The sequence below is a fragment of the Protopterus annectens genome, chromosome 4.part0, assembly GCF_019279795.1.
Source record: "Protopterus annectens isolate FY-2018-M chromosome 4.part0, PAN1.0, whole genome shotgun sequence".
Lineage (NCBI taxonomy): Eukaryota > Metazoa > Chordata > Ceratodontiformes > Protopteridae > Protopterus > Protopterus annectens.
This window is the reverse complement of record NC_056733.1, coordinates 251,266,227-251,292,147: the sequence shown is the minus strand read 5'-3', so window position 1 is coordinate 251,292,147 and position 25,921 is coordinate 251,266,227. Positions and strand designations below refer to the sequence as shown.

General features: G+C 39.8%; 1 protein-coding gene across 1 annotated transcript in view; it reads right to left on the bottom strand.

Moving 5' to 3' along the window:
* LOC122799287 (rab5 GDP/GTP exchange factor-like) overlaps positions 1-25,921 on the bottom strand; it is a 627,463-nt gene that overhangs the window by 281,796 nt on the left and 319,746 nt on the right. Inside the window, exon 4 of the mRNA XM_044068245.1 lies at positions 9,694-9,845. Within this exon, the coding sequence (XP_043924180.1) occupies positions 9,694-9,845 (152 nt within the window). The remainder of the gene's footprint in view (positions 1-9,693; positions 9,846-25,921) is intronic.

Here is a 25,921-nt window from a genome sequence, read left to right as displayed (position 1 = left end):
TATCCCAGATGACTGGAGGATAAGCATACTAGTGCCAGTGTTTAACAACAAAGGGGACATTCACAACTGTGAGCAGTACAGACGTATCAAACTCCTATCACACTGCATGAAAGTTCTGGAGAGGGTGATTGATAAACGAATACAGACAGTAGTAGAAAGTAAGATGGGAGATGAGGAATTTGTATTTGTATTAAAATGCAGCACAAATGACTCGATGTTTGCAGTGAGATAGATACTTGAGAAGAAGCTAGAAACGAGGAAAGTCCAACTGGGCATTCCTAGACTTGGAGAAAGCATATGATAATGTCCCAAGAAAGCTGATTTGGGCAGTCCTATAGTGGTTCTAAGTCCCAGAAGATCATTACTAGTACAAGCTAAGTATAAGAACCCAACTACTCAAGTACGAACAGTGTTCAGTCTTATACAGGGGTTCCTAGTGGGAGTGGGTGTGCATCAGGGTTCATCCCTGAAGCCACTGCTATTCATACTGGTGGTGCATTATATTAAGTACTAGGGGACAGAGCAACAACGTTGCTGTGTGCCTACGATGTGACATTACAGGCAGACTCTGAGCAAGAACTTCAGCAAAGGACAGGGGAATGGAATGCAAAATTGCAGGTAAATGGGATGAAACTGGGTACAGATAAGACAGTTGTAATGGCAGCAAATGAAGGAATCAAAGAAACTGAAAAGTGAGATAGAAGGGAAACAGAAGAACAGGTTAATAGCTTCAATTATCTGGGAAGTCTGAATTATGAGATCAAAGCTAGAATCAGAGGGGCCGCAGCCAATTGGCACAGAGTGCCAGGGGTAGTGCATGACAGAAGAATACCAAAGAAGCTGAAAAGTAAGGTGTCGAAAAACAGTGGTGCCATCAGTACTACTGAATGGTACAGAAATCTAGGCAGTAAAGGCCGAGCAATTGAGGAAGCCAGAGGTGATGGAGATGAAGTACCTGAGACAGGTGCTATAACACACAATGTGGGACAGAAGTAGAAATGAGGAAATAAGAGCAGAAGTCAAAGTAGCTCCCATTGCAAAAAAAATCAAAGAGAACAGATTGAGGCAGTTTGGGCACGTGCACAAAAGCAGAAGTCAATCTGGTGAAGAAGATTTGGGACAAACAGGAAGAAGGCAAGAGGAAACATGGGTATCCAGCAAAGAGGTGGCTGGATTGTGTGAGAGAAGACATGCAAGTCAGGCATTGGTGTCAAAGAAGGTAGGAGAGTGGCAATGAAGAGAGAGAAAGAGATGGTGACAGTTGACACCCCAACCCCATGTGGAAAATGGGAAAAAGAAGGTTGATGATGTTTGGTAACTTAGTCCAGGATTATGCACACCAGTCTTGTTCATTGTCTTAGTCTAGGATCAGGTGCATCAGCCCTTTATGAAGTCACTGCCTTACTCCAGAATGTGCACCAGCTCTTTGTGATTTCAGTGTCGTGGTCCAGGAGCATGCACATCAGGCCTGTTTAGTACCTTGCTGTAGATCATGCGTACAAGCAGTATGCAAGTTCAATTCTTTGCGCTGGGATCCTCTGCACCAGCCCTTTGTGAGTTAACTGCCTTGAACAGAGATCATATCTACAGCTCCGTATTTTGCCTTTTGTCTGAAATAATGTCTGTGGGTGCATGAGATGCCTCACTTAACATCTTTGCATGAAGATTTAGCCATGTGTAAGAAAGTACAGTTGTGTACACTTACCATAAATGTAGATGTTGAGTGTATTCACTGTTGCAGTCATTACATTTGGGTAATCTGCTGGCAGGTTGCCCTAAGACGGCCTGAATAACAAAGTCTTGGGTCCTGTGTCGGTTGCTGTCTCCTCTTCCATGACGTCAGGGGTATAAAACATGCAGCAGACGCCATTTTATTCAGTTTTCTTGCCCCAGATGTCAGGTGCCCCCCCAAATGGGGAGCAAATAAATAAATAAATAAATTATATATATATATATATATATATATATATATATATATATATATATCAATAAACAAACGTTTATAGAAATGCACTTTTAGCAACATAAACTTTACCTTCATCTAAAAGCAAATACACCACAAAGGCTTTAGAATATAGTGAAGGAAAGAGAAGTTATAGAAAAGGGGAATGGCGGGTGGGTAACCCGGACTGCAACAGTGAATACACTCGAACATCTAAATTTTATGGTAAGTGTACACAACTGTACTATATTCTTCGTGTTTCACTGTTGCAGTCATTACATTTGGGTAGAATCCCAAAGCTATGGATGGGAGGATGGCGCTAAATAGCATTAGGAGTGGCTATAAAACCCCGCAGAACTGCAGTGGCGAAGCCTGCCCTGGATTTGGAGAAGAGAAGCAAATGATAATGCTTTGTGAAGGTATGAACAGAGCTCCAACTAGCAGCTTCTATAATGTCTTTGGTTGGAACTCCTCTGAGAAAAGCTGCTGAGGTAGAGGCAGCCCTGGTGGAATGTGACCTGATCCCCTTGGGCACAGGTTTACCATGGTGCAAGTAGCAGAAATTAATGCAGTGACTTATCCACGCAGAAATAGTGGAGAGAAGAGGCGGGGGGGATGCATAGACTGATAGGCTTTTCCAACTGAAGGATAGGGCATCCACTTTCCATGCTTGTCTGTGATAAGTCCTTGTGCAGAATTTGTCCAGTTGATAATTTTAGGGAGGGGCAAATAGATCTATGTCTGGTCTCCCCCATTTCTGTGTTAACATGCTGAAGATTTGTGGATCCAGTTTCCACTCGTGCGGGTCCATAAGGTTTCTGCTTAGGTCGTCTGCCAGAGTATTTTGTTTTCCTGGCAGGAATTGAGCTTGCAGATGTATTTGGTAAGTCAAAGCTGTATTCCACAATTCCACGGCTAGTCTGCAAAGGGGGTAGGAATGTGTACCCCCCGCTTGTTTATATACCACATAACTGTGGTGCTGTCCGTCTTTATCAGTAGTTGTCCTGGATGAAGCAAGTCCTTGAAGGCTGTCAGAGCATTCTGAACAGCTAGCATCTCCTTCTGGTTGATATGCAGATGCATTTGTTTTGGGCTCCATTTGCCCTGAATGCATCTCCCCAACAGGTGGGCCCCCCAAGCATAGTCTGATGCGTCTGTAGTTAGGGTTTGGGTGGCAGGGGGTACAGTGAATGACAGTTCCTTGTTTTGGTGACATGTCTCTGCCCACCAGTGAAATTCCTGTTGTAGGCAGGGTATGAGAGGAATCATTGTTTCCAGACTGTGACAATGTTGACTCCATAAACTTTTTAGGTAGCATTGAAGTTTCCTCATATGCAGTCTCGCATATGGAATCAGTAGAATGCAGGATGCCATGAACCCAAGCCTGCAGAATTTGTCTTGCAGATAACTGGGTTTTTGTTACCATTTGTATGAAGTATGTTTTCAGCTGCCTTTGTTTGTCTGGCGTAAGGTTAGCCATCTGGGCAGTTGTATTCAAGCTTGCACCCAGGAATATAATTATCTGAGAGGGTACCAGTTGTGATTTCTTTTCGTTTGTGTATCCTAGGCATGTTAGAAGCCTTTTTACAAATGCCAGGTGTTGAAGAAGAATGTCCTTGTCCTCTGCTTGAATGAGACAGACAGTCATCTAGATAAGGATAAATTTGTATGCTTCTTTGTCTGCAGAATGCAATTACTGGTGCCAGGCACTTTGTAAAGACCCTGGGCGCAGTAGATAAGCCAAAGGGCAGTGCAGAGAATTGGTAATGCAAAAAAAACTGCTTTGAAGTGGAGATATCTTCTGCATGATTTCCTTATTGGGATATGCAGGTATGCCTCTTAAGTCTAGAGTCACTAGCCAAGCATTTCTGCCCAGCATAGGCAGTAGCTGTTGTAAGTTCAGCATTTTGAAATTTGGAATGTTCAGAAACGTGTTTAAAATCGATCCAGTATTGGATGCCAGGCATGGTCTTTTCTGGGTACCAGGAAAAGTCTTGAATAAAAACCTTGTCCTTTTTCCTTTTCTGGTACTGGCTGAATAGCCCCCATATCCATGAGGGACATAACTTGTTTCTGAGCCTCTGCCCATTGATTCTGTGGCAGATTTGGCCAACCGTTTGGAATTGGCAAAGTATGGAAATGAAATATGTACCCCTGGGATGCTATGTTTAATATCCACTTGTCCTGGGTAATTAACTGCCAATTATGAGCATGAAGTGCTAATTTTCCCCCCAAGAGGGCTTCCAAAAGATAAGTGCTTGGTGAACGTAGGGGGAAGTCACCGAGAATGCTTTCTGTATGGTTGCGCTTTGCTTCCTCCAGATTTGGAGGTGGAGGCACCCCATTTCTTTGACCTGTAAGAACCCTGTGATTGGAATCTAGAGCCTTTTGATCACCTGGATTTGCCTTGAGAGGCTCTGCTGGACACAGGAAAGGACCAATTTTTAGTAGGCCAGTGTCTACTGAACCTGGGTGGCTGCACTTGTAAGATATGTTTTAACAGTTTGCATAGATTTAGCTTTGTCTTCCATTTTCTTTAAAAACCTCTTCTGCCTTACTACCAAACATAATATCACACTGCAAGGGGGCATCCAACAATTTAGCTTTAACATGATCAGGCAGATTTTGCTCCTTGAGCCAGGCATGCCTTCTAATTACAGATCCAGTAACTGTGGCCCTGCAAGAGGCCTCCAAGGAATCAAAATCACATTGCAAAGTATGCTTTCCAACCTGTTATGCTGAATGCAATAATTCCTGTAATTCTTTATTTTCCACACAATCAGAAATCAACATAATTTTCTGTTTCAATAAGCCCATAACATGCTGTTGATATTTAAGCATATGAAACTGGCAGTTTAAGGCCCTAATTGCCAAGGTTGCAGACTTATAAACCTTTTTTCCCCATCTATCCAGCGCCCTGGAATCTCTATCAGAGGGGGTAGGATTTTTGGCTGTAGAGGCCTTTACATCTCTGGGACCCTGTGAGATAGTCTCAGGATCAGCAGCAGGATTTTTGAATAAAAATTTGTGGGAGTCAGGAACCCTGTAATATCTGTCTGGCTTACTAGGAGGCGGAGGTAGGGAATCAGGAGCCATGCTTGATTCCGAAAACACATCAACAATGTCCAAAACAGGAGGTATTGCCAAAGGCCTATGCTGAGGAAGAAGGAGGAAATCCCTAAGCCTCTTTTTTGATTTAGAGAAATCCTGACTCTCCCAGTGAAAATGTTCCCTTAAGGTATATGCAAGGTTTCTCCAAAAGAATAATCCTCAGGAGGAGATGCAGATGGTATGGATTCTTCTGCATCAGAATCCTCATAGGGTGGAATAGAAAATTCCTGATCAGAAGAGGAGTCAGAAGAAATGGAAACCTGATCTGAAGACTCATAATCAGTGCCTTGCCTAGGCCTCTTAGCAGGGGGGGGGGCCCTGATCAAGGTAATAACGTCCTTAGCCATTTTGATCATCTGTTTTTTAGGCATAGGGCCCTGAGCACGTGGCTCATGCATCGGTTTTTTAGACATAGAAGATGTTTTTGATCTTGTTTTTGAAGCTGGCATTGGTTTTATATAAAAATGTTGAGGCCTGAAAACACCCTCAGAAGCCGGTGCCTGCTCAGCTACTCCAGACCCATCCAAGGGAGAGACATCCGTGGGTTCAATACTCTGAGAATCTCGCGGCATACCGGACCCTGCATGGGTCTCGGTAGAGGCCTGCGACTCAAAAGTAGCGAGTATCAGGGGCTGCGAAAGTGCCTCACTGAGTACCAGTGAACCGGCGACTGGCTTAGGAGAAGTTTTGTCGTTGGTTTTGGACCTCGACGGTCTCGGTCTCTATCTTTTCCTTTGCGTTTTTTCTGAACTCTGGTAGTCGGATTGCTAACCGGCGACATTTCAGGGTCATTAAATCTGGATCCAAAATATTTAGAAGCAAAAATATACCAAAGCTTAATAGTGCGTTGGTTAAATCTAGCACAAATCCGACAGCAAGGCACATTATGATCTGGCCCTAGGCAAGGAATACAGTACAAATGAAAATCCTTATGAGGTATTTGCTTCCCACAAGTAATGCAATTATTAACTTTTACTGACATTGGTAAGGAACAAGAAAAATTTTTCCCAACTGGGTACTTAGCTTTAGTTGAAGACTTCGGTTCTGAAACTCGAATGCGATAATTTCAGGTGTCGGCTGACCGGTACTTGCGAACTGCTTCTGCTTCGGGCACCGCGTGGCAAGAAAGACCGAATAAAATGGCATCGGCTGCATGTTTTACACCCCTGACGACCTGATGTCATGGAAGAGGAGACGGCAACCGACACAGGACCCAAGACTTTGTTATTCAGGCCGACTGAGGGCAACCTGCCAGCAGATTACCCAAATGTAATGACTGAAACAGTGAAACACGAAGAACATCTATTTATATGCGTACCCCGGACAGACACCAACCTGGCTAACAAAAGGTAAAACAATACTCCTACTTAAGAATGAACCAGCAAGCTAACCTAAAAATTACAGACTAATTACTTGCCTTCCGACAACATATAAACTATACATAGGAACTGATGCCGATAGAGTTTATAGTCATTTAGAAGAAAACTCAATTATGGCAGTCGAAAAAAGGGCAATAAAAGAAGGTTATATGGAACAAAGGATCATTTGTTATTAAATAAAGTCATAGTGGAGAACTGTAAAAAGGGGAAGAATCTAAGTATGGCATGGACTGACTACAAAAAAGCATTTAATAGTATCCCACATTCACTGGCAAAAGAGTGCTTAAAAATGTATAAGATACACCCTACACTGATTGACTACATTACAGTGACCATGAAACAGTGGCAGACCACATTGCAATTAAGCCATGATAAAGGACAAATTATTATCCCAGGGATAAAAATTCAAAGGGGGATATTCCAAGGTGACTCTCTGTCACAGCTGCTATTCTGCCTTGTCCTTAACCCATTAAGCTGTTTACTTAACAGCTTAGGCCATGGCTATAATTTGGTTCCTAGAAAACAACAAAGTGTAAAGACTTCTCATCTTCTCTTTGTTGATGATTTAAAACTGTATAGCTTACCAGATGTCATTTGGTCTTGATAAATGTGCAAAGGCAACCTTTAAATCAGGATAACTGCAGCATCAGGAAAACATCAGTTTGGGAGAAGAATGTGATATAAAATAACTTGAGCAACATGGAGTTTATAAATATTTGGGAATTGATAAAGGATCAACAATAAAAAATGTAAGGGATACTTTAGAAGACTTAAATTAATCCTGAAAACAGTGTTGACATCTAGGAACAAAATCCAAGCTATAACCCAATTTGCTCTTCCTGTCCTAACTTACAGTTTTGGAGTGATTGACTGGCCCCAAAATGTGTTGGACAGATTAGACAGGAAAACAATAAGGATGCTTCATGCCCACCAAATGATTTATAAAAAATCAGTGCATACCAAGATTATATATTCTCCGTTCTGAAAGAGGGATGGTCCTCCTTGAAATTCATTACATGTACAGATCTGCAATCGTGGGATTCCACACATCTGCTAACCTCACAAGACCCAAACGTAGTGAAAGTTTTGAAACATGAGAATAAATTTAAGAGGACTTCTATGCTTAATCTAGCAGAAGCATATCAGTGTCAAGCAGAAATGGAAGTCAAACCACAAGTAGATAAAAATCCAGCAGCAACTGAATGTGCCAAAAAACGAAATAATATAAAGTGAAGGACCAAATGAGAAGGCAAGAAATGTGGAAAATGCATAAATATAGTTGCAAGTATAGAAAACTTCTTGAAGAACCTCATGTTGATCAGGAAAAAAAGCAGGTATGGTTAAGGAGAGGCAAATTCAAAGTAAGAGATGAAAGGTTAATATTGGCGGCCCAAGATAGTGGGCTACGTACATGCTGGTTTACAAAGTCCGTTGAACATGTGGGAGAAACAGACAAATGTTGGTTTTGTAAAACTGAATTGGAAACTGTCGCAAACCTCATTGCAGGTTTTGACATACTAATGGCAAAAGAACTGTATACTGAAAGGCATAATAATGTGGTAAGACTGTTGCACTGGGGATTGTACATACATTATGGTACTGAAGTGGCTGAAAAACACTGGAAACATCAGCCACAAAGCATCATAGAAAATGATGAAGTTTACATTACATAGGATCACCCATTACCAACACTTTAAAAGACAGATGCTAGAAAACTGGATATAGGAGTCCATAAAAAGACAACAAAAGTAGCATTGATGACTAAAATCACCACACCCAGTGACTACAGTGTCTTGTGTACAGAGAGAAACAAAGTCATAAAATATCAGGATCTATAGGTAGAAATGAGAACAATGTGAAAGAAAGATACCCAGACAGTTCCAATAGTAGTAGAAGCAATGTGTTTTATAAAAAAGAATCTACAATCATATTTAGATATGTTGCCAATACATGCAACCCTGTACAGATTGCAAAAGGAGTCATTACTGGGCACATTGCAGGTGCTGCGAAGAGCACTTCTGGTTGACATCAAAGATTGAAACAATACTAACTTCATGAACTTTAATCATACTTAGACTTAGGAATGTGGTCCATTCCTGTCATGATATTAGATACCCAAAAGATTTGGAGAAATTAAAAAGGGGGATACGTAAATCAGCCCCGTGTGTGCTTAGTACCTTGCAAAGGAAAAAGGTGTACCAAGCCCTGTGTAAGTTCAGTGCCTTCCTCTGTGATCACATGTAAGGAGTCCTATGTGTTTGTGCTCAATTCCTTAATCTAGATCAAGCATACATTCTCTGCTGTGCTGGTTCAGTACCTGGATGATGTGCAGCAGTCATGTGCGTTTCGGTGCCTTACTCCAGGATAAAGTGAGGCAGCCATGTAGGTATGGGTGCGAGTCAATGCCTTACTCCAGGAGGGTGTGCAGCAGCCGTGTGTGTGTGTGTGTGTGTGTGTTATGTGAAGCAGCTGTGTGTGTCAGTTCCTTGCTCTGGGGGCATGTAAGTCAGCCCTTAAAAATGTGTTGCCTTGCTTTGTGATCTTGTGTACCATCTGTAGTAGTAGGGTGCATTGCTCTAAAATCATGCACCAGCCACGCATGTCATGAGTGTGTACTAGCCCAATGTGCTGGTACTACTTACTGTCAAACAGGACGTTGAACTTTCCTACACCAGCCCAGTAGACTGAAAGTGTAAGCCATGGCCAACCAAGCCAAAAACTAAGGAAGAACACAGTACTACAGTAAGCCACATATGGTTATGTTCCCCTCATTTGAAGGTTTAAAGCTATGCCTTTTCATTTTTTGGTATCAGGAGGGACGAAAATATCTAAGCACTTTGGTGAAACTGCCTTCTGCAAGAGTTAATGTCTGGACCTTTTGACTGAGTATATTTACAAGGCTGGAGTCTGGCTGAAATGGATATCAATATTGCCCAAATGCAGTTAAATGCAACCCTCCATAACCAGAAAGGAGGGACAAAAGGAACAGATCATCTAGTAAAGCGCACACATTTGAATTCCTACTTCTTATTGTTAAAGTTAAGCAATTATCATACAACCGTTGTCTTTAAAAACAAGCCTGTTGCATCATAGCTCAGTGCATTTGCCACAACTAGATTCACTCTGCTCCTTTAAGACTCATACAGTTATAATAACAAAACTTGATAACCGCATAATTAAATTCAGCATACAGTCCAATGTGGAAATGGGGGGATTTGATGGGAGAAATTCTTGGGTATTACATGTTATTTGGTACCTCACCCTTCTTCCCTGCAGAGACTCGATGAAGGAGAGGCAGCGGTTTTGAATTAATTGCGATGATGGTTTCCTTAATGACTTCAGGAACTCTGAGAAGTCACTCGATCTGGATTGCTGAGTGGATGGTACACTTGACAAATGAACAGCCACATTTTCTGAGGAACAATTTAAAATAAACACACATTTAGAAACAAGCAAATCACTCAAATAAGTACTACTCAGACTTTAATTATTGCAAAAAACGTCAAAGTCAAAATGAGTGCAGCACAGAATGGTAACTATTAGGGTAAAGAACCCATGGCATAATTTTGCAACACCTACTCCCCTGCCTAAATGATTTTGAGAACAGAATCATGATGCCAATTATATGAATTTTAGAATGACCTGTCTATGTTTGGAATGCATATCACAAATCAACCATACCTGCACACTGCAGTTTCTATTTATACAATTTGAAAAGGAGGGCTAATGCCCCCTACCTAATTATCACTTGGTTCTAAAAGAAGAGGGGATCTGAGGGAAGTGCCAGTTCTCCTCACAAACAGAATTAACAGAGAAAACAGCCTGCAAATACAGTTGCAGGGATGCCTAACATGAACTTAAGTTATGTTGTCATTTGGGGGGGGGGGGGGGGGTAATTATAACACAGAGCCTATCATGTTTTTTAAAATGCAGAGTCCACACAACCATGGAATAACAAATTTTTGTTTCCTCAGGGACATTTTTCATCAAAGACTATCAAAATCTCTCCTTTGAAATTCATCTGGAAAGCATGCACTTTACATGAGTATAATGTTTCCAGTAAGAACAACTGATTAAGAATGAAAATAAGGGATATTTGGTGCAGTAACAGAAAACAGCAGGAATATTGTTCAGTTTTATTTCAAAATGCATCATTTTTCGTTCACCTACACCATACTACAAAGCATTTATTACTTTAGTCACGTACATAGTTACTCTGGAATTTGTAAGAGTATGTGAAATTCTTAACTGAAACGACACCACCACAATGCAGATTTACAAATGTTGCTGTTTCAGACTGGCAGTCCAGTGGATGTCATCTGACTGAAATGAAAAGGAGGTGCAGCACATGTCAGCATAACTATGACGTCACACAAACTCCCAGCAACAGCAGTCATTGGTTTACTGGATAATCTGGGCTTCCTGCTTCTACAAAGGTGTGTGTAACCTTTGGGGGTGTGCAGACAGGCTTGACCTCTGCAAAAAGTGGAAGTGTTCAGTTTCAGAATGCTTCTATGAGAAATATTTCAAAACACTGTGTTTAGAAATGACACTTTGTTTGCTTTACATTCATACAATTTTACCTAAAACTTGCTCACTTGTAACCAAGCATATAATCTGACAGAAAACTCACATTTCATGACTGCTTGCTATATTTTGCTAACTGAATGGCTTTCTAATTTTCTGTCTGATCATTTTTTTTACCCTATGATACAAATTCCAGGACTGTGTCTATTTATTTATCTTTGGTCTATTAGGTTAGTTCTAATAAAGTAGTAGCCTCTTTTCAGAGGAGACCTGGGGTGGTATTTATATTCCTACGGGGAAATGTGGACAGGGCATCGGCAAAACTTCCCTACTATTTTCAATAGGTATGGAATAGTTTACATCCACCACAGTTACCACCAAAGAGGTCCTTGGTTTAACATCTCACCAAAACCATGGTATGCTCAGGACTGCAGCACCCCCCCCCCCCCAATGCTGCAGTGCAGTGTCAGCAATCTATGTACCTGGTGTAGGACTAGAATCCACAGCCTCCTGCATCAAAGGCAAATGTTCTACCTTTTGTGCCACTGACAATGTTAGTTGTTTTGGGCAGGGTCTAGCCTTCTAACACGGCAACACTTCCTGTATAAGCCAGAGTTCACAGGTTCAGAAATCCATACTGATCTACTTGACTACATCAAGGTACCACCTAACACCCTGATCCTTGGTAACCTCAACTACCCTAACATAGACTGGGTGAACTATTCCTGCACTAATGCACTCACTCAACGATTCCTTGACTTCATAAGTTCTAATGCACTAGACCAGCTCATTTCATCTCCCACAAGAGGAGATAACAATAACAATCTGGACTTGGTTCTCACCAACATGGGCGACCGCTGCACCACTCCCATAGTATGTTCTTTCCTGGTGAGATCAGATCATCAGACTGTCTAGTTCAAAGTTTTTATCCCACCCAACTCCCCCAGTCGTACTCAAGCTAAAATACTTCTCAAAAGCTGACTACAACCTCCTAAGGGAGGCTATCTGTAGCTTTACACCACCGCCCCCTAAGAGGATGCAGACAACTATGCTGAACAGTACTCCAATGCAGTATACAAGCACCTGTACAACTGCAAGGACTCAGCCACACCCAACAGAACTAAAACCTGCTCCTCAAGGAAACACAAACCTGTTTGGTGGGCATCCTTTATCAACAGGCTTTACAACAAAAGGAAGAAACTGTTGTTCAGGGGTAAAAAGGAACAAATTCCAAATGGGGAAAACTCCCTCCTTAGCCTCAACAAGCAAATTCGATCACTAGTGAAAACCTCCAAAGCCAATTATGAATTGAAACTAGCCTCTGAAACAAAGGGAAACCACAAAGCCTTCTTCAGTTATGTCAGGAACCTCCATGGCAAAACCCAGGTTTGTTCTGAATTAGCACTTAACAGTATCACTTACACTGATCCTGTTGACTTAGCCAACATGCTAGCTGATAGATTCAACACAAACTTCACCCCCCGTCCCCCCCAAAGACCCTTTTGTCATTCCCGATACTTGTTCTGCACCTCACATCTCTGTAGAGCAAGTGTTAAAGGCCCTATCCAAGACAAAGAACACAGCTTCCATGGGACATGATAGTATCCCAGGCTGTATTCTGCACCATCTCCAGTAACAACTGGCTTCACCATTGAGTACCCTATTCATCAACACCTAAGTACAGGCTTCATTCCAGCAGAGTGGAGAACTGCCATTGCACAAAGGTGGTGCCACTAATGACCCTGGAAACTATCACCCCATTAGCTTGAGAAGTCTGATCTGTAAAACCATGGAAGATATTATTAGGGATCTCAAAAACAAGGACATAGGCAATCTCCAAGCACTTGACCCCACTCAGTTCAGCTAGGTCAAGGGCAGATCTTGCATGTTGAACCTGGTTGACTTTTTTGAGACTGTCACCAAGGCCCTGGATGAGGGAAAGTCAGTCCATACAGCTTACCTTGACTTAGCCAAGGCCTTTGACATAATCCTCCACTCGGGCATCATCGGAAATATAACATAAGTTGGTGTAAATCACTATCTCTTCAGGTGGGTAGCCAACTGGCTCACCAACAGGACCCTCAAGGTCAAGGCAGGCACCTCCAACCTCCAATAGCAGACCTGTCACGAGTGGAGTTCCCCAGGGATCTATCCTGGGACCCCTACTGTTTGAAATCTACTTCTCAGAGGTCCAGACAAAGATAAAAGGCCTGTGTCTGAACAAGTTTGCAGATGACTGTAAGTTGGGTGCTGTCACTGACTCCCTAAATGATGTTAACATCCTGCAAGAGAGTCTCACAGCAACTAATGATTGGCGCCAAAATCATGGCCTCAAGTTAAATGCAAAAAAATGTATCATCATACCATTTGGCAGAAACATGGCCCCTTCTGATTACCACATTAACGGCAACCCCCTAAACACACAACCTGTGGTGAGAGAACTAGGTACTCAGGTTGATAATCTCACATTTGAACATGTAGCGCCAGTAGCCAGAAAAGCCTTACTTGGTTCATCTCATAAAGGGATTGCATCCAGAAAAAATGAGGTTATTACCTCTCTGTACTCCTCCCTCATTAGCTTATTAGACCAATAATTGAGTACAATGCCTCATTTGGTATGTACCTCTCCAAACATCTGCACCAACTGGAAAGGCCGCAGAAATACCACACAAAGAAATTCCATGGCCTCCCAACACCTGTCCTATGTGGGCAGGCTCAAATCACTATCACTCTACTTGGTATCATGCAGATTGCTCAGAGGTGATCTGTGTCTCGCTTACAAGGCAATCTCAGACCCTGCCCTACTAGAGATGCTCCATATCTGTAAGTCTAACTCATTGCGCATTATCCACTTGAAAGGCCTGAATCTAATATGCAGCATCAACAAAACCTGATGGAGATACAGGTTTGTCTCCCGGAGGCTGCCCAGTCTCTGGAATAGACTTCCCATACACGTCAGAGTACCTCGCTGACCCTCTTCAAGTGCAACCTTGATGATTAGAAAGGAAACCACAAATTTGTACTAGGTGTTCCACCTGTGTCCCACACTGACAGGGGTGACAGGTGCTGACTAAGGTTTCTTTTTGGGGATAAACTCTTGGCTAGGCTTGTAAGGGCCCTAGGGCCATTAGTCTAGTAACCTCCTATGATCCTAATCATATCCAAATCTACTTATTATGCTTTCTCATCATTCCTCATATTAGACACTGGCAGTGGACTAAGAGAATGTCGCTCATCCTGGAAGGATTCTCATTTGCATTGCAATCAGTGACCTGTGTAGTGTTCACTTACATGTTCGTGACTGCTTTGTGTTCCTATAGCTACTCGCACAACTACCTCCTACATTCTTGAGACTTCTTTGACTACCGTGTCCTCATTTTATACCAGGAAGCTTTTCTCTCAGGGTCTCCATTATAAATGGAAACTATCTACTAGGACTAACCTGGCAAGAAAAATAGAAACATTTAAAAAAAAAAAAAAAAAAAATGAAGGTAATTGCCCAGCTCTGTATTTTTTCACCAGCGCTTTGCAGAATTCCATGCATTACCTAGGCCAACACGGATCAAGTCCATGTCAATGGACAGTGACACTGGACATTCAAGCATGCCTCATTATTAGAGGTCAGTATTAAACAAAAGGCTATTTTCTGCTACATTCCCTACCACTGAAGGATATGAATGCGTGGTGAGCAAAGATGATCAGCAGTAAATGAATAACTCTGTTCTCAAGCTGACAGACTGCCTGCCCGAGCTCTATTACATGGTACGTGGAAAAGTGAAGTGAAGCTTTGCCTCTTGGAGCAACTTAACATAACTCTTTTTCCCAGACAAGAATTTTATTCCTCAAAATCAGTTCACTGTAGGCTCATTCCTAAATTTATAGCATCAATGACACTCACAGATGTCCTGCCTCTATGAGGACAGGCAGATTAAATGCCTCTCTTTTTAGCTGCTGAGTAACTATAGCAGTGTTAGTTTGTTTGGTTCCACTGTCTACATTACTCAACAATTCTGTAGAGCACTCATTATGAAAAGCTCTGTGTTGTGATCACTAAGAACACTATTCTGAGCCTCGCAAGCAAAATTAAGGCATATCAGCCATACAGAAAATAAATGACAATACCCTTAATACTAAAAAGTAAAACCAAAAATTAATCTGTGAAATAATGGCTGTAAAGATAATACACAGCAAAATGTATCTAGTTTATACCCCATACTAAATAAAGCAGGGTCAAGAATTGCATAGAAAAAGCATTGCTGACAGAATTAACTGCCATTAAGTGAACTTTCATATGAATACATGTGTTTTTACAAGTCATCTTTTCCTGAAATATTAATGGACACGGTGCATATCCTCAAAAATATCCATATAAGGAACGTTAATCATAATAAAATATACATGGCACACAAAGTACAGCAGTAGTTTTGTCCAAGATAATAAAGTGATGCCTTACTACTACTTCTTTTGGCTTTTCCCGGTTAGGGGTCAACACAGCGGATCACCTGTCCGCTCATGATTGACAGTGGAGTTTTTACAGTATAGAGTTGCCAGCCCAGCGCCCAAACTTCCATGGAAGGCACACACATGCATGCACTCACGCCTAGGGCCAATTTAGCGTATCCAATCCACCTACAGCATGTCTTTGGGATGTGGGAGTAAACCGGAGCACCCAGAGGAGATCCATGCGACCACAGGGAGGACATGCAGACTCTGCACAGAAGGCACCCCAGCCGAGGATCGAACCGGAGAACCTCTTGATGTGAGGTGACAACGCTAACCGCTGCACCACCATGGCCACCCAAAAGTGATGCCTTACAAATTGTGTAAATACCTTATTTTTGTAATCTTAGGCAAATATTTTAATGTAACTTAATTAAGTTATTTATGCATATATACATGAATGTTTTGATTAATAGGGCTGCTCAATTGGGCTGTAGCCCATTTTCAGTGGAGGCTCAAGGAGTATAGCTCCACAACCCATGTATAAAATATAAAACGCATACAAATATTTGCCAGCAACTAATATAAGCTGGCACAAAACCATAAAAAGTATAATCTGAGTAAAACAGTTTGGATACCATGTAACAATTTCTGACATTTTAAAACAATTAGTGTTTTATATATGTTAGTACACAGCACACACAATTCAATAAGATTATTGGTATGTATACAAATATATATATATATATATATATATATATATATATATATATATATATTGTTTGTTTGTTTTAGGAAGTCTTAGTAAAAAATTACTTAAGCATATGAAGATTTAAATGAATATTACATAGAGGTGCCATTAGATGGTGAGAAGAAAATTCTGATGGGTGTGGCATTACGATGTGAAGTTTGGGGTAGGTTATGCAGGGTTAAAAATACTGTGCTTTACAATGGGCACCAACAGTTATGAAAACTGGTACAATGAAAAGAGAATATTTGGGGAGAAGGAGAGCAATACTGATTTGATGTGTGTGTGGCATTATGGGACAGGCTTCCACCTGAATTAAGGGATCTGGAATCTCTCACCGAGTTCGGAAAGGCCGGTCGTCTCTGAACACTTGCACAAGGAAACAGTGTAAGTGCTTAAGGGAAAATGGTTAACCTCACCATTTGCTATCAATCAGCATAGCACCTCCAGCAAGGCAGTCACAGTGAAATGTTGAATTCTAACAGCATGCTACCCCAGCATGACAGTCTTCCCCTGCTCATTATCCCAAGTGCTGCCTGAAATTCAAAATGGACTTTATGGATATACTGTAAATGATGTTGGTTTTAGTATTAACTCTAACTCTGCAACATTTCTCTGTACATAAAGACTCTGTGATCATAAAGATCTGTGGCAAACATATGTTTGTTCCAAGACCCTTCAAAAAATTTGAATTTGCATTCATTCTTATGTATTGTATGTGTCTTAAATATTTATGTTGATTCCTTCTGTTTCTGTAATTTTGGATCATGACTGAAAAGGGTCTCCTGACAAGCCTACCTATTTGGTTACAAAATACTAAATGAATATGAACTATACAGACTATGTACATACTTACAGCATAGTGGTTTACAATTGAGATTAAAGAGAAACCTGTTAAGCCACGATAGATATTAGGTGAATGTCGCATCCTATTAATATGCATTTTGGTTGATGGTTAGAAGTTCATAGGTTCATAGGCAAGTACTAGGCTAGCTGCTCTTGGCAGCCATTTTAAACCTAGCCAATTTCCCTTTCAGTGGTGAGAATCAAAACCTGTACCTTCTGCAGTTTCATAGGATTTGTTTTTTAAAGTACAGTTTGACTTTGTTTTTACAGCATGTGTGGTTTATTAAGTCAGTGATTAGTTCTGGGAGCTTATTTCACGTGCTGCCTATGTAACTTTGACGAAGGTATCTCTGTACGAATTGTTAGATTTGTTAGTTTGTATTAGCATTTTGTTAGAAGAGCACAATATTTGGGTGGGATGGTGGTTTCAAGTGGCATAATGGCTGGGCATCCTGAATCAGATGTTGAGATTTATGGGTGTTATTTAGGATGAGGTCTAATTTGTTTTGGAAGAATAGCCAGGATAATTTCATGAGGATAGTTCTCTGGTGGGTTCAGCTGGACAGCCAGGGATGACATTACAAGTTTTATGATAGCTTCATTTCTAATTTCGAGATAACTTTTTTGAAAAAATATTGTGAGCAACAGAATAACTTGGGATGTATTAGAGTAGACATTATTTTTCTTTGGATACAGAAGTCAACGCCTTACTCTCTATTGGCTGCCAAGTGTACTTTTAATGGCTGCGTGAATGTACTCGCCAAATGAAATGGTGCCATATAACAGTATACAAGGGTATTTTAATCTTTGCATATGGGGTAGTTTGTTACCTAATGGTGTAAAATTTTGAAATTCAGGAACTTGTGTGATTCTGTAATAATCAGCAATTAGAAAAGAAAGAGGCTGCTTTTATTAGCACTTATTCTTAAGTGGGAATCCATCAACCTTTTCTCTAGTGTTAAGCATTGTTGAAAGTGTTTTGCAGCTAAACCTTCATATTTAGCTGCACATACTAGGGCAGTATCATTTGTGTATTGCATGATCTTTAGGTGTTTGATTTGTTCCGTCTTAGCCCAAGCACTTAACTACATTTGTTTTTAATGTATTCAAGTGATAGCTTTGAGACCAGTCGAATTCTGGACTTTCTATCCGATTTAAAGTAAGGGAACAGATTTAGGCCTATAATCTGTTTATTAATCCCGCATGAAGGCCGTAGCAAGGTCCAGGAAAAGTGCTGCTGCTACACTACCTGAATGTCAGTTGTCTCTAGTACAGTCACCTAAGGTTGAGAGTTGTGTTACTTTGTAAATGTTTAGAAAAAACATGCTGAGATGCAGGAAGCAGATTTTACTCTATTATGAAGGTGGTTAACAAATGATTCCCTCAAGTTTTTTTAATAAGATAAGAACTACAATGGGTCAAAGGTGACTGGGATCAGATGAAGTGCCACCTTTGTGTAGCTATACTATGTATCTTTCTTTTCAAATATTAGGATGATACTTTCCCATATGATTCTATTTATAAGGACAGTTACAAGAACAGCCAGAAAATGTGCTGCTATTGAATGAATTTTAGTGGGAGGTCATATGAGCCTGCAGAATTTTATGGACTTCAAGTATACTTACCTCTTTCATTGTGTATTGTTGTGAATGCTGCAACACTGGTTCTAGGGGATTGGTGGAGATGCTATGAAGGTTGTGATAAATGAGACTAAATCTGCCATTTTCTGATCCAGAATACAAAAGCTTTTTGAGTTGCACCTAAGTTTTACAGGCCTGCAGCACATAAACTAAAAATGTGAATGAATCTGGAAATGTGTGCTTTTCAGTGTCAGGAAAAGATGCGAGAATCTGTGGTGTTTTTATGCAATATATGGAAAAGTATACATATTTTTGTAACTACTTTCTTCTGGAAATACAATAATTATACTTAGGATGTAAACTGTACACAGGACATATGCAACCAAACACTTAAAGATCATGCATACATCCATACAAATAAAGTATCTTTCCACCTTACTCAATACAAGGTCAATCTTACTTTCTGTTCTCCTGCAAATGTGACTAATACCCGTCTCAGATGTTTTAAAACATCAATACTATGGTGATTCTGTACTACTGTTCTCTAATGTACAACCATGTAAATCTGCATTGTATATTATGCTATGTTAATATTTTACTTTACTTATGTTTACCTTTATAACATGTACTACTTATTTAACTGTTACAATGTCTACTATGTTTTATGGAGCTTTTCTCCCAGGGCCTCCACTCAAAATGGGCTCCTTGACCCAGTGGACCTCCCCGGTCATCAAACTGGAAATAAATAAATAAATAAAAATGTAACTATTCTTCACTGTGATTTCAAAATCTGAGACCATCAGTAAACCAGGAGGTTAACAAGCTAGAAGACTAACCCCAGATCAGGAAGTTAACAAGCTACAAAAATTAAATGAACAAATTCTTTAAGAAGTTAGCTAACAAGAGCAAGAAAACAAACTTATTACACTTAATGGCATCTCTGGTTTCTGTATGGAAATGATACAAACCAAACAGCTAAATGTACAACAGAGCATTAGAGATGAAAAGGTACCCTGGAACTTGTGATGCATAAACCTGTGTTTGTTTCTGCACTTATGTCTTGGCCCTGAAATTCAACCAGTGTAACTTAGGGCTTAGTAATTCTTTTAGTTACGAGATAGCTAGGAGTAAGTTTAGTTATAGATACATTTCTCATAATCTAGCAGCTGATTGGTTGCTTGCTTACTACCTGATAATAGGGCATTTACTCCTAAATGGTGACAAGCTGCTTAAATCCACCTCTAATTGGCCAAATTGCTCTGCTACACATTACTATTTGTATTTATAATTATTTCGCTAATTAACAAGACTGGAACAGAAAATGGGGTTTCCCGTTCAAGTAATCTGAGATGATGGTAATTTCCTATCTTGGGCCAGGACAAAAGGCTGCAGTACTGGAGAATATTTCCAGTTTTCCCTGTAAATTAATGACTGTGTATGTGTTAATATAAACACTTATTCAAGGTACAGTTACTGTGAGCAAATGAGGCCTGGTAGGCATTGAAACACAGACAGAATGGTGAGGAAGGGGTCTAGGGAGCTAGGCCAAAGACTCCCTTAAGTAGGATGTTCAGTGTGAAGCCTAATGATGGGTGTGGATAGACCAGATCCATACTCAGGACAGAAGTAGAGATTGCCTTCATGTACCCGAGGCCAACCGATACTTAGAGTTGTTTAGTGATTCATATATGTGCACTTTTCTCATACTTTAATCTGTTTAGTACCAGTTGTGTTACTGCTATGCCATGGTGGTGCAGATAAACCATGGTGGTGCAGCGGTAGCATTGTCGCCTCACAGCAAGAGGTTCCCCCTGTTCAGTTCTCGGCTGGAGCGCCTTCTGTGTGGAGTCTGCATGTCCTCCCCGCGGTCGAGTGGCATTCGAAAGACATGCGTAAATGGGCATGCCTTCGTTGCAGGTTGGGTGTCGGGCTGGCACCTCGGCACCGTAAAAATCTACTGCCAATTATTAGTGGACCGGAGTTCTGCTGTGGCGATCCCTAACTGGAAAAGCTGAAAGAAGAAGAAGAGTACCAGTTGTGCTACTCAAGAGACTGTACCCCTAGTGGACATCAGATTTTAGCTAATGTACTTTTTGTGGCTAGTGGAGTGGATTCAAGGATCATGGCCCCCGTTCACAGTAACTTCTCAAAGAACATGGCTTTCTCAAAGTAGTTTCATAGGAAGTCGGCAGTTTCAGAGTCTGAAGAATTTGAGGGATGAGGGTTGAGTACAAGATTGTTCTGGCTTGATAAGTTTGTTAGTTCATTTAGTTAATTTCCAGGAATTTTTAGGTGAGGAGTTTGCTGGTTTGTTAGTGTTGCAGTAGGTTTTCTTACATTTCTTCATTTCTTGATGAGGCTTTTATATTTGTTTTTATATGTTTATAGTATTGTGTGTTGATTTTGGAGTTTAAGCATTTGTTACTCAAGTTCCATCCCTCTCTCCATTATTAGGATTTAAGATTGATGGTCATCCATAACTGAGCATAGCTTTTCATTCTTAGAGATTTAATTAATCAACAACAACACAAACTGACAATTTTCAAAGGACTATCCCCTTAATCACCAACTGTTTTTGGCCTTTTTCTTCCATTTGTAAACACCCTGTATCTCCAACATTTTCCAAGACATTTTCTGGAAATGTTACTGACATAATTACCTATAAACAACCTAGAAGTTAGCACCTACTCTAAAAGGCAAAGGAGCAACTGCATCTTAAATTTTGATGGAAAAAATAATTTTAATGTCATTTTTATACCTTAACATAATAAAAAAGATAAAAATATTAGTTTTGCATATAGTTGAAGTCATCACACCAACATTAAATACTAGTGTTTTTTTTTTTGGAAAAAACTTGTTATTTTGGTCTGAAAAGAACTGAAAGTCAAGTGTTCAACTGACTGATTAATCAGTCAATTTCCAAAGGCTATTTTGACCTAAATTTCACCTTAACAATCAAACAGAACCCACCCCCATTATTTCGACACTGCAGTTTTATATTTTTCTGTATATTTAACTGCCAGTTGCACTGAATTCATTCTTTATTTAGTATTTTTACATATTCACTTTTAAAAAAGGCTTATGGTTGATAGCCTGCTTAATCGTCCAAGTGACGAGACAAAGCCATCCATGGGTAAATCCAGCATTACCCACACCCAGCCTTGAGTTATTATTACTAAAGAATGACATTATTTAAGAAAAAAATTACTTTTATTAAATAGTGACCTTGTATAATGGCACCGTGCTGCTCGTCCATGTTTTTCCTATTGTATCCTAGGGCTTTACTAATGTACTACGCATGCGTATGGGACTTTCATTACCACGCTTATGCAGTACATCCAGTGCTGTGTTAAGGAAGCAATGAAGAAAGAAAGATCTCCATTGCTTTTTTTTTTTTTTTTTTTTTTTTTTTTTTTTTTAATTAAAAAGGAAATCTGGAGAGTTTCAATGTACAGGAGAGATGGGACAGAGAAAATAAAAGGATAATCAGGAACATTTCTCTAGTTTTACATAACGTATCTGATATCTCTTTATTTTTCTCTGTCTCATCTGTCTTGTTCTTTTTGAAGTCTTTTTTTTTTTTTTTTAAATAAACTTTCCATAGCATATACTAATAGAAGAAAGTCCGGGCGACTAGACTTTTTTTCCATTGGTATATGCTAGATTTACAATGGGCATGCTGGTTTGGCTGAGCAATCAGCATGCTTGTTTTTGAATTTTAATGGCCAGTCATTGTATAATAACGGATAAGGGGGTATTTACTACTAAATGGTGACAAGCTACTAGCATCCACCTCTAACCAGCCAAATTGCTCTGAAAAGTGGCAGGGGGGAGAAGACCCATGAACAGTTCCAATTTTATTGTGCTTTGCACAAAGCATATAACAGAATCTCAGATAGCTGTAAACCTGTCAGAGCAAACAAAGTATGCGTACTCTGTTAGAACATATAAAATGAAAGATAATATGAGATCTTCCAGGAAAAGTGCATTTTTTTTTTACTTATTTCATAAGGGCACACCAGTGACATGACCCAGATATATTCCGAGTTTGTTAGCTTGAAAAATGCATAAGGTAAAAGCACCCAAAGGGCTATGTAAGGCTACTGATGGTACCAAACAGTAAAAGATCATATCATTGTAACCATATGAAATAATAAATTCTCAGAACATTATGTTATTCTACATTTTCAGGTGTAAAGACAGACATAAAACTGTATCTTCATGTAATGCACTTTATTGCACACAAGACCAAATGGTGTGTATATGTGTGTATGCAAGTCCACTGATAAAGTCTGTATTTAGGAGAAATAAACAGGCTTTTTACTTCAGATGTAATGGCAACTCAATAAGTAAGTAGTCTAGACTATCACTGGATAAGGCTTACTGAGAAAATGTCCAACACAACACCCAAAACTGAAACAGAGTATAATACAAAATATTAGAACTGAGGCAGTGATATGCTAGTAGCCAGACAAGCAAACAAAGGTGATTTATCTGATGGACAATTCCATGATTATACATCATAGTATAATAAGAAAAAACAGGATGAGAGAATCCCACTACTCCAAGAGTGTGGCATATCAGGGTGGGTAAAAAATAAAAGCTTAAACACTCTTGTAGCACTAGAGGACTTTGCCTAGTAGTTCAGGAGGGAGTTCTGAAAAGGACTCTGGTGTTGCTGAGAAGAGCCGGTATTAGCTGGTTAGGTGGAACCCTTGTACGAGGTTAGTGTTGGGTCCTTAAAAGGACCTTTAATGGTCTCAGAGTTAGTCCTGAAAAGGACTCTTTTGGGTGTTCCCCTGTGGGGAACTGGGGTGAGGCCATAAAAAGGACTTGTGGGGGCCCTGAAAAGGACCTTTGACATCCTTAGAAGAACTCTGGGTCTTGTGTGCCTAGGTTGCGTCCGAAGCTGGACCAGGACCCAGTAGTGAGATCTCTCTTAAAGGTCCTTTTAAGGACCCAACACTAACCCTGTACAAGGGTTCCACCTAACCAGCTAATACCGGCTCTTCTCAACAACACCAGAGTCCTTTTCAGGACTCCCTCCTGAATCATCAGGCAAAGTCCTCTAGTGCTACAAGAGTGTTTAAATTTTTATGATTATAAAAGTTTAAACACTCTTGCAGCACTAGAGGACTACACGAGTGTTTAAACTTTTATGATTATACATCATGGAAATTCACTTTCAGAAATCATTATCTTTGCCCTTTTCCCCAGTACTGTACGACACTATATAGGTGTGTGGAGACAGTATTCCCTGACACTGGGGTGGAGGGGCACTTGCTCTAGAAAAACAAAGGTTTATATTGTCATTCACTTAAAGTGTGTTTAATGATATGTAATCACAAAACTACCTATTGCTGAAATTTACTTTGATGAATCATACGCTGCTTTTATATAAACAAGGACCATATTTCAGTAACCTGGTCAGATATCGAGAAGACTCTTTTAGGCAGTAACCATGGCATACACATCTACAAAGAGCACCCAAGAATGACATTTTATACTCGGGGGGGGGGGTTAGTGCAGTACTAGACTGAATTTGACTAACCACTTTAGTTGCTCTAAACTATGGCATGTTATCTATGGCATGTAGCAAATGAAAAAAAATCTGGTAAAATATACAGGACTGTTTACCTCTTATGTAATAACTTAATAAAGAAGCATTCTAGGCTATTACTGTACTCAGCATACTAAGCAGAAGGTTAATGCAACATTCCCAGTAGAAATAGTGCATAATGCGATACATTAATTTTTGAAGTTCTGAAACAATGAATATGCCTTCTATATATATTAAATATATATGTGTATATATATATATATATATATATATATATATATATATATATATATATATATATATGAAAGGCTATGTTTTTGTCCTTTCCTACAGATTTCATTAAGAAACATTCAGGTAGTATCAGTCCCATGGTTAGTGGGATAAAGCCCTGCTACTACATATGATAACCTATTAGCAGTAGGGTGCTGGAGTGAGTGAATAGCTGATGCCAGCTCAACAATCCTGGAGGAAGGGTGTCAGCTTTTTTTTTTTTTTGCATAAATGGTACACCTGTAAAAATGCAGGTGCATCACTTGTAGCAAAGAACCTAGACTGGCAGACTGGACACTAAACACATGTGGTAGCATTCATTGCCTCCTAGCAGCAGCTATTTGTATAGTATGCAAGCAGCTGGGAGTAGAAATTGGATGTATATACAAAATAAAATCCCCCAATTCCCAGGAATGCTGGTATTGCTCTTAGTATCTCACGTTTGCCTCTCAGGAGAATGAATGGGCTGGTGGGATCGCAGCCCAGGGAGGATCAAATAATTTCTTAAGATTACTTAGGGGATGCTCGATTATCATTGTAGAGGTGAGGTTTGGAAAAAAAATTAAAAAAACTTTCATAGAGCAATTTCTACCATATTCAGCTATGTACCCAAGGCTGCTAATCTAGCCCTTTCTGATTTCACTGTAGCACCACATTGAATTTGATCATATTATTTTAGTTGTTCTAATCTATGGAACTTTATCTATGTATGTGCAAATGAAAAATTGGTGAAATATACGGGATTTTTACCTCTAAGATAATAACTCCGTAAAGAAGTATTCTACATCATTACTGTAGTATGCATACTGAACATACGTTCCACACAAATCTTACAGTGGAAACGCAGTAAATATCAGGTTGTGGCAGTGAACACCTCTGAAATAATGGATATGCTGCCTATATATAAAATAACACCTCAGTCGTCTTTTAAGATGACATTATAAAACTTTCAACCATTAATTACGGCATATGAAAATGCAAAAAAGCATCTAAGATTGATACTTCACCTTTAGGGGTTTCAGTGCAGGTCTATGTTGAATTTAACCATACTACTATATTTATTCCAGTTTATGTCATGTGGCAACTGAAAACTATATATTTTTTTCTGGTTAAATATGTATGATTTTCACTCCAATGAAATGACAACTCAGTAAAGGAGTATTCTAGATCACTAATGTATTTGACATATTGAACAGAAACTTACTACAACCCCAGTAGAAAGAGTATAATGCAAAATATAACACTGTGGCAATGAAACACATATGCAACAATGGATATGTTGATGATATACAAAGTCCATTGTGTTACTATTGGAGCTTTTCTCCCCTGGCCTCTACTGAAAATGGACATGCATCCAGTTAGACTAGCCCAGTCAACAAATGTAAAATAAATAAATAAATGTCAGTCTCCCTTTGAGATTTCATTATAAAACTTTCAGACAGTAACAGCATATGTTTTTATTAATTAATTAACCAAATCAATCAATCAGGAAAGTCCAACTTGGAACAAAGCCAATTT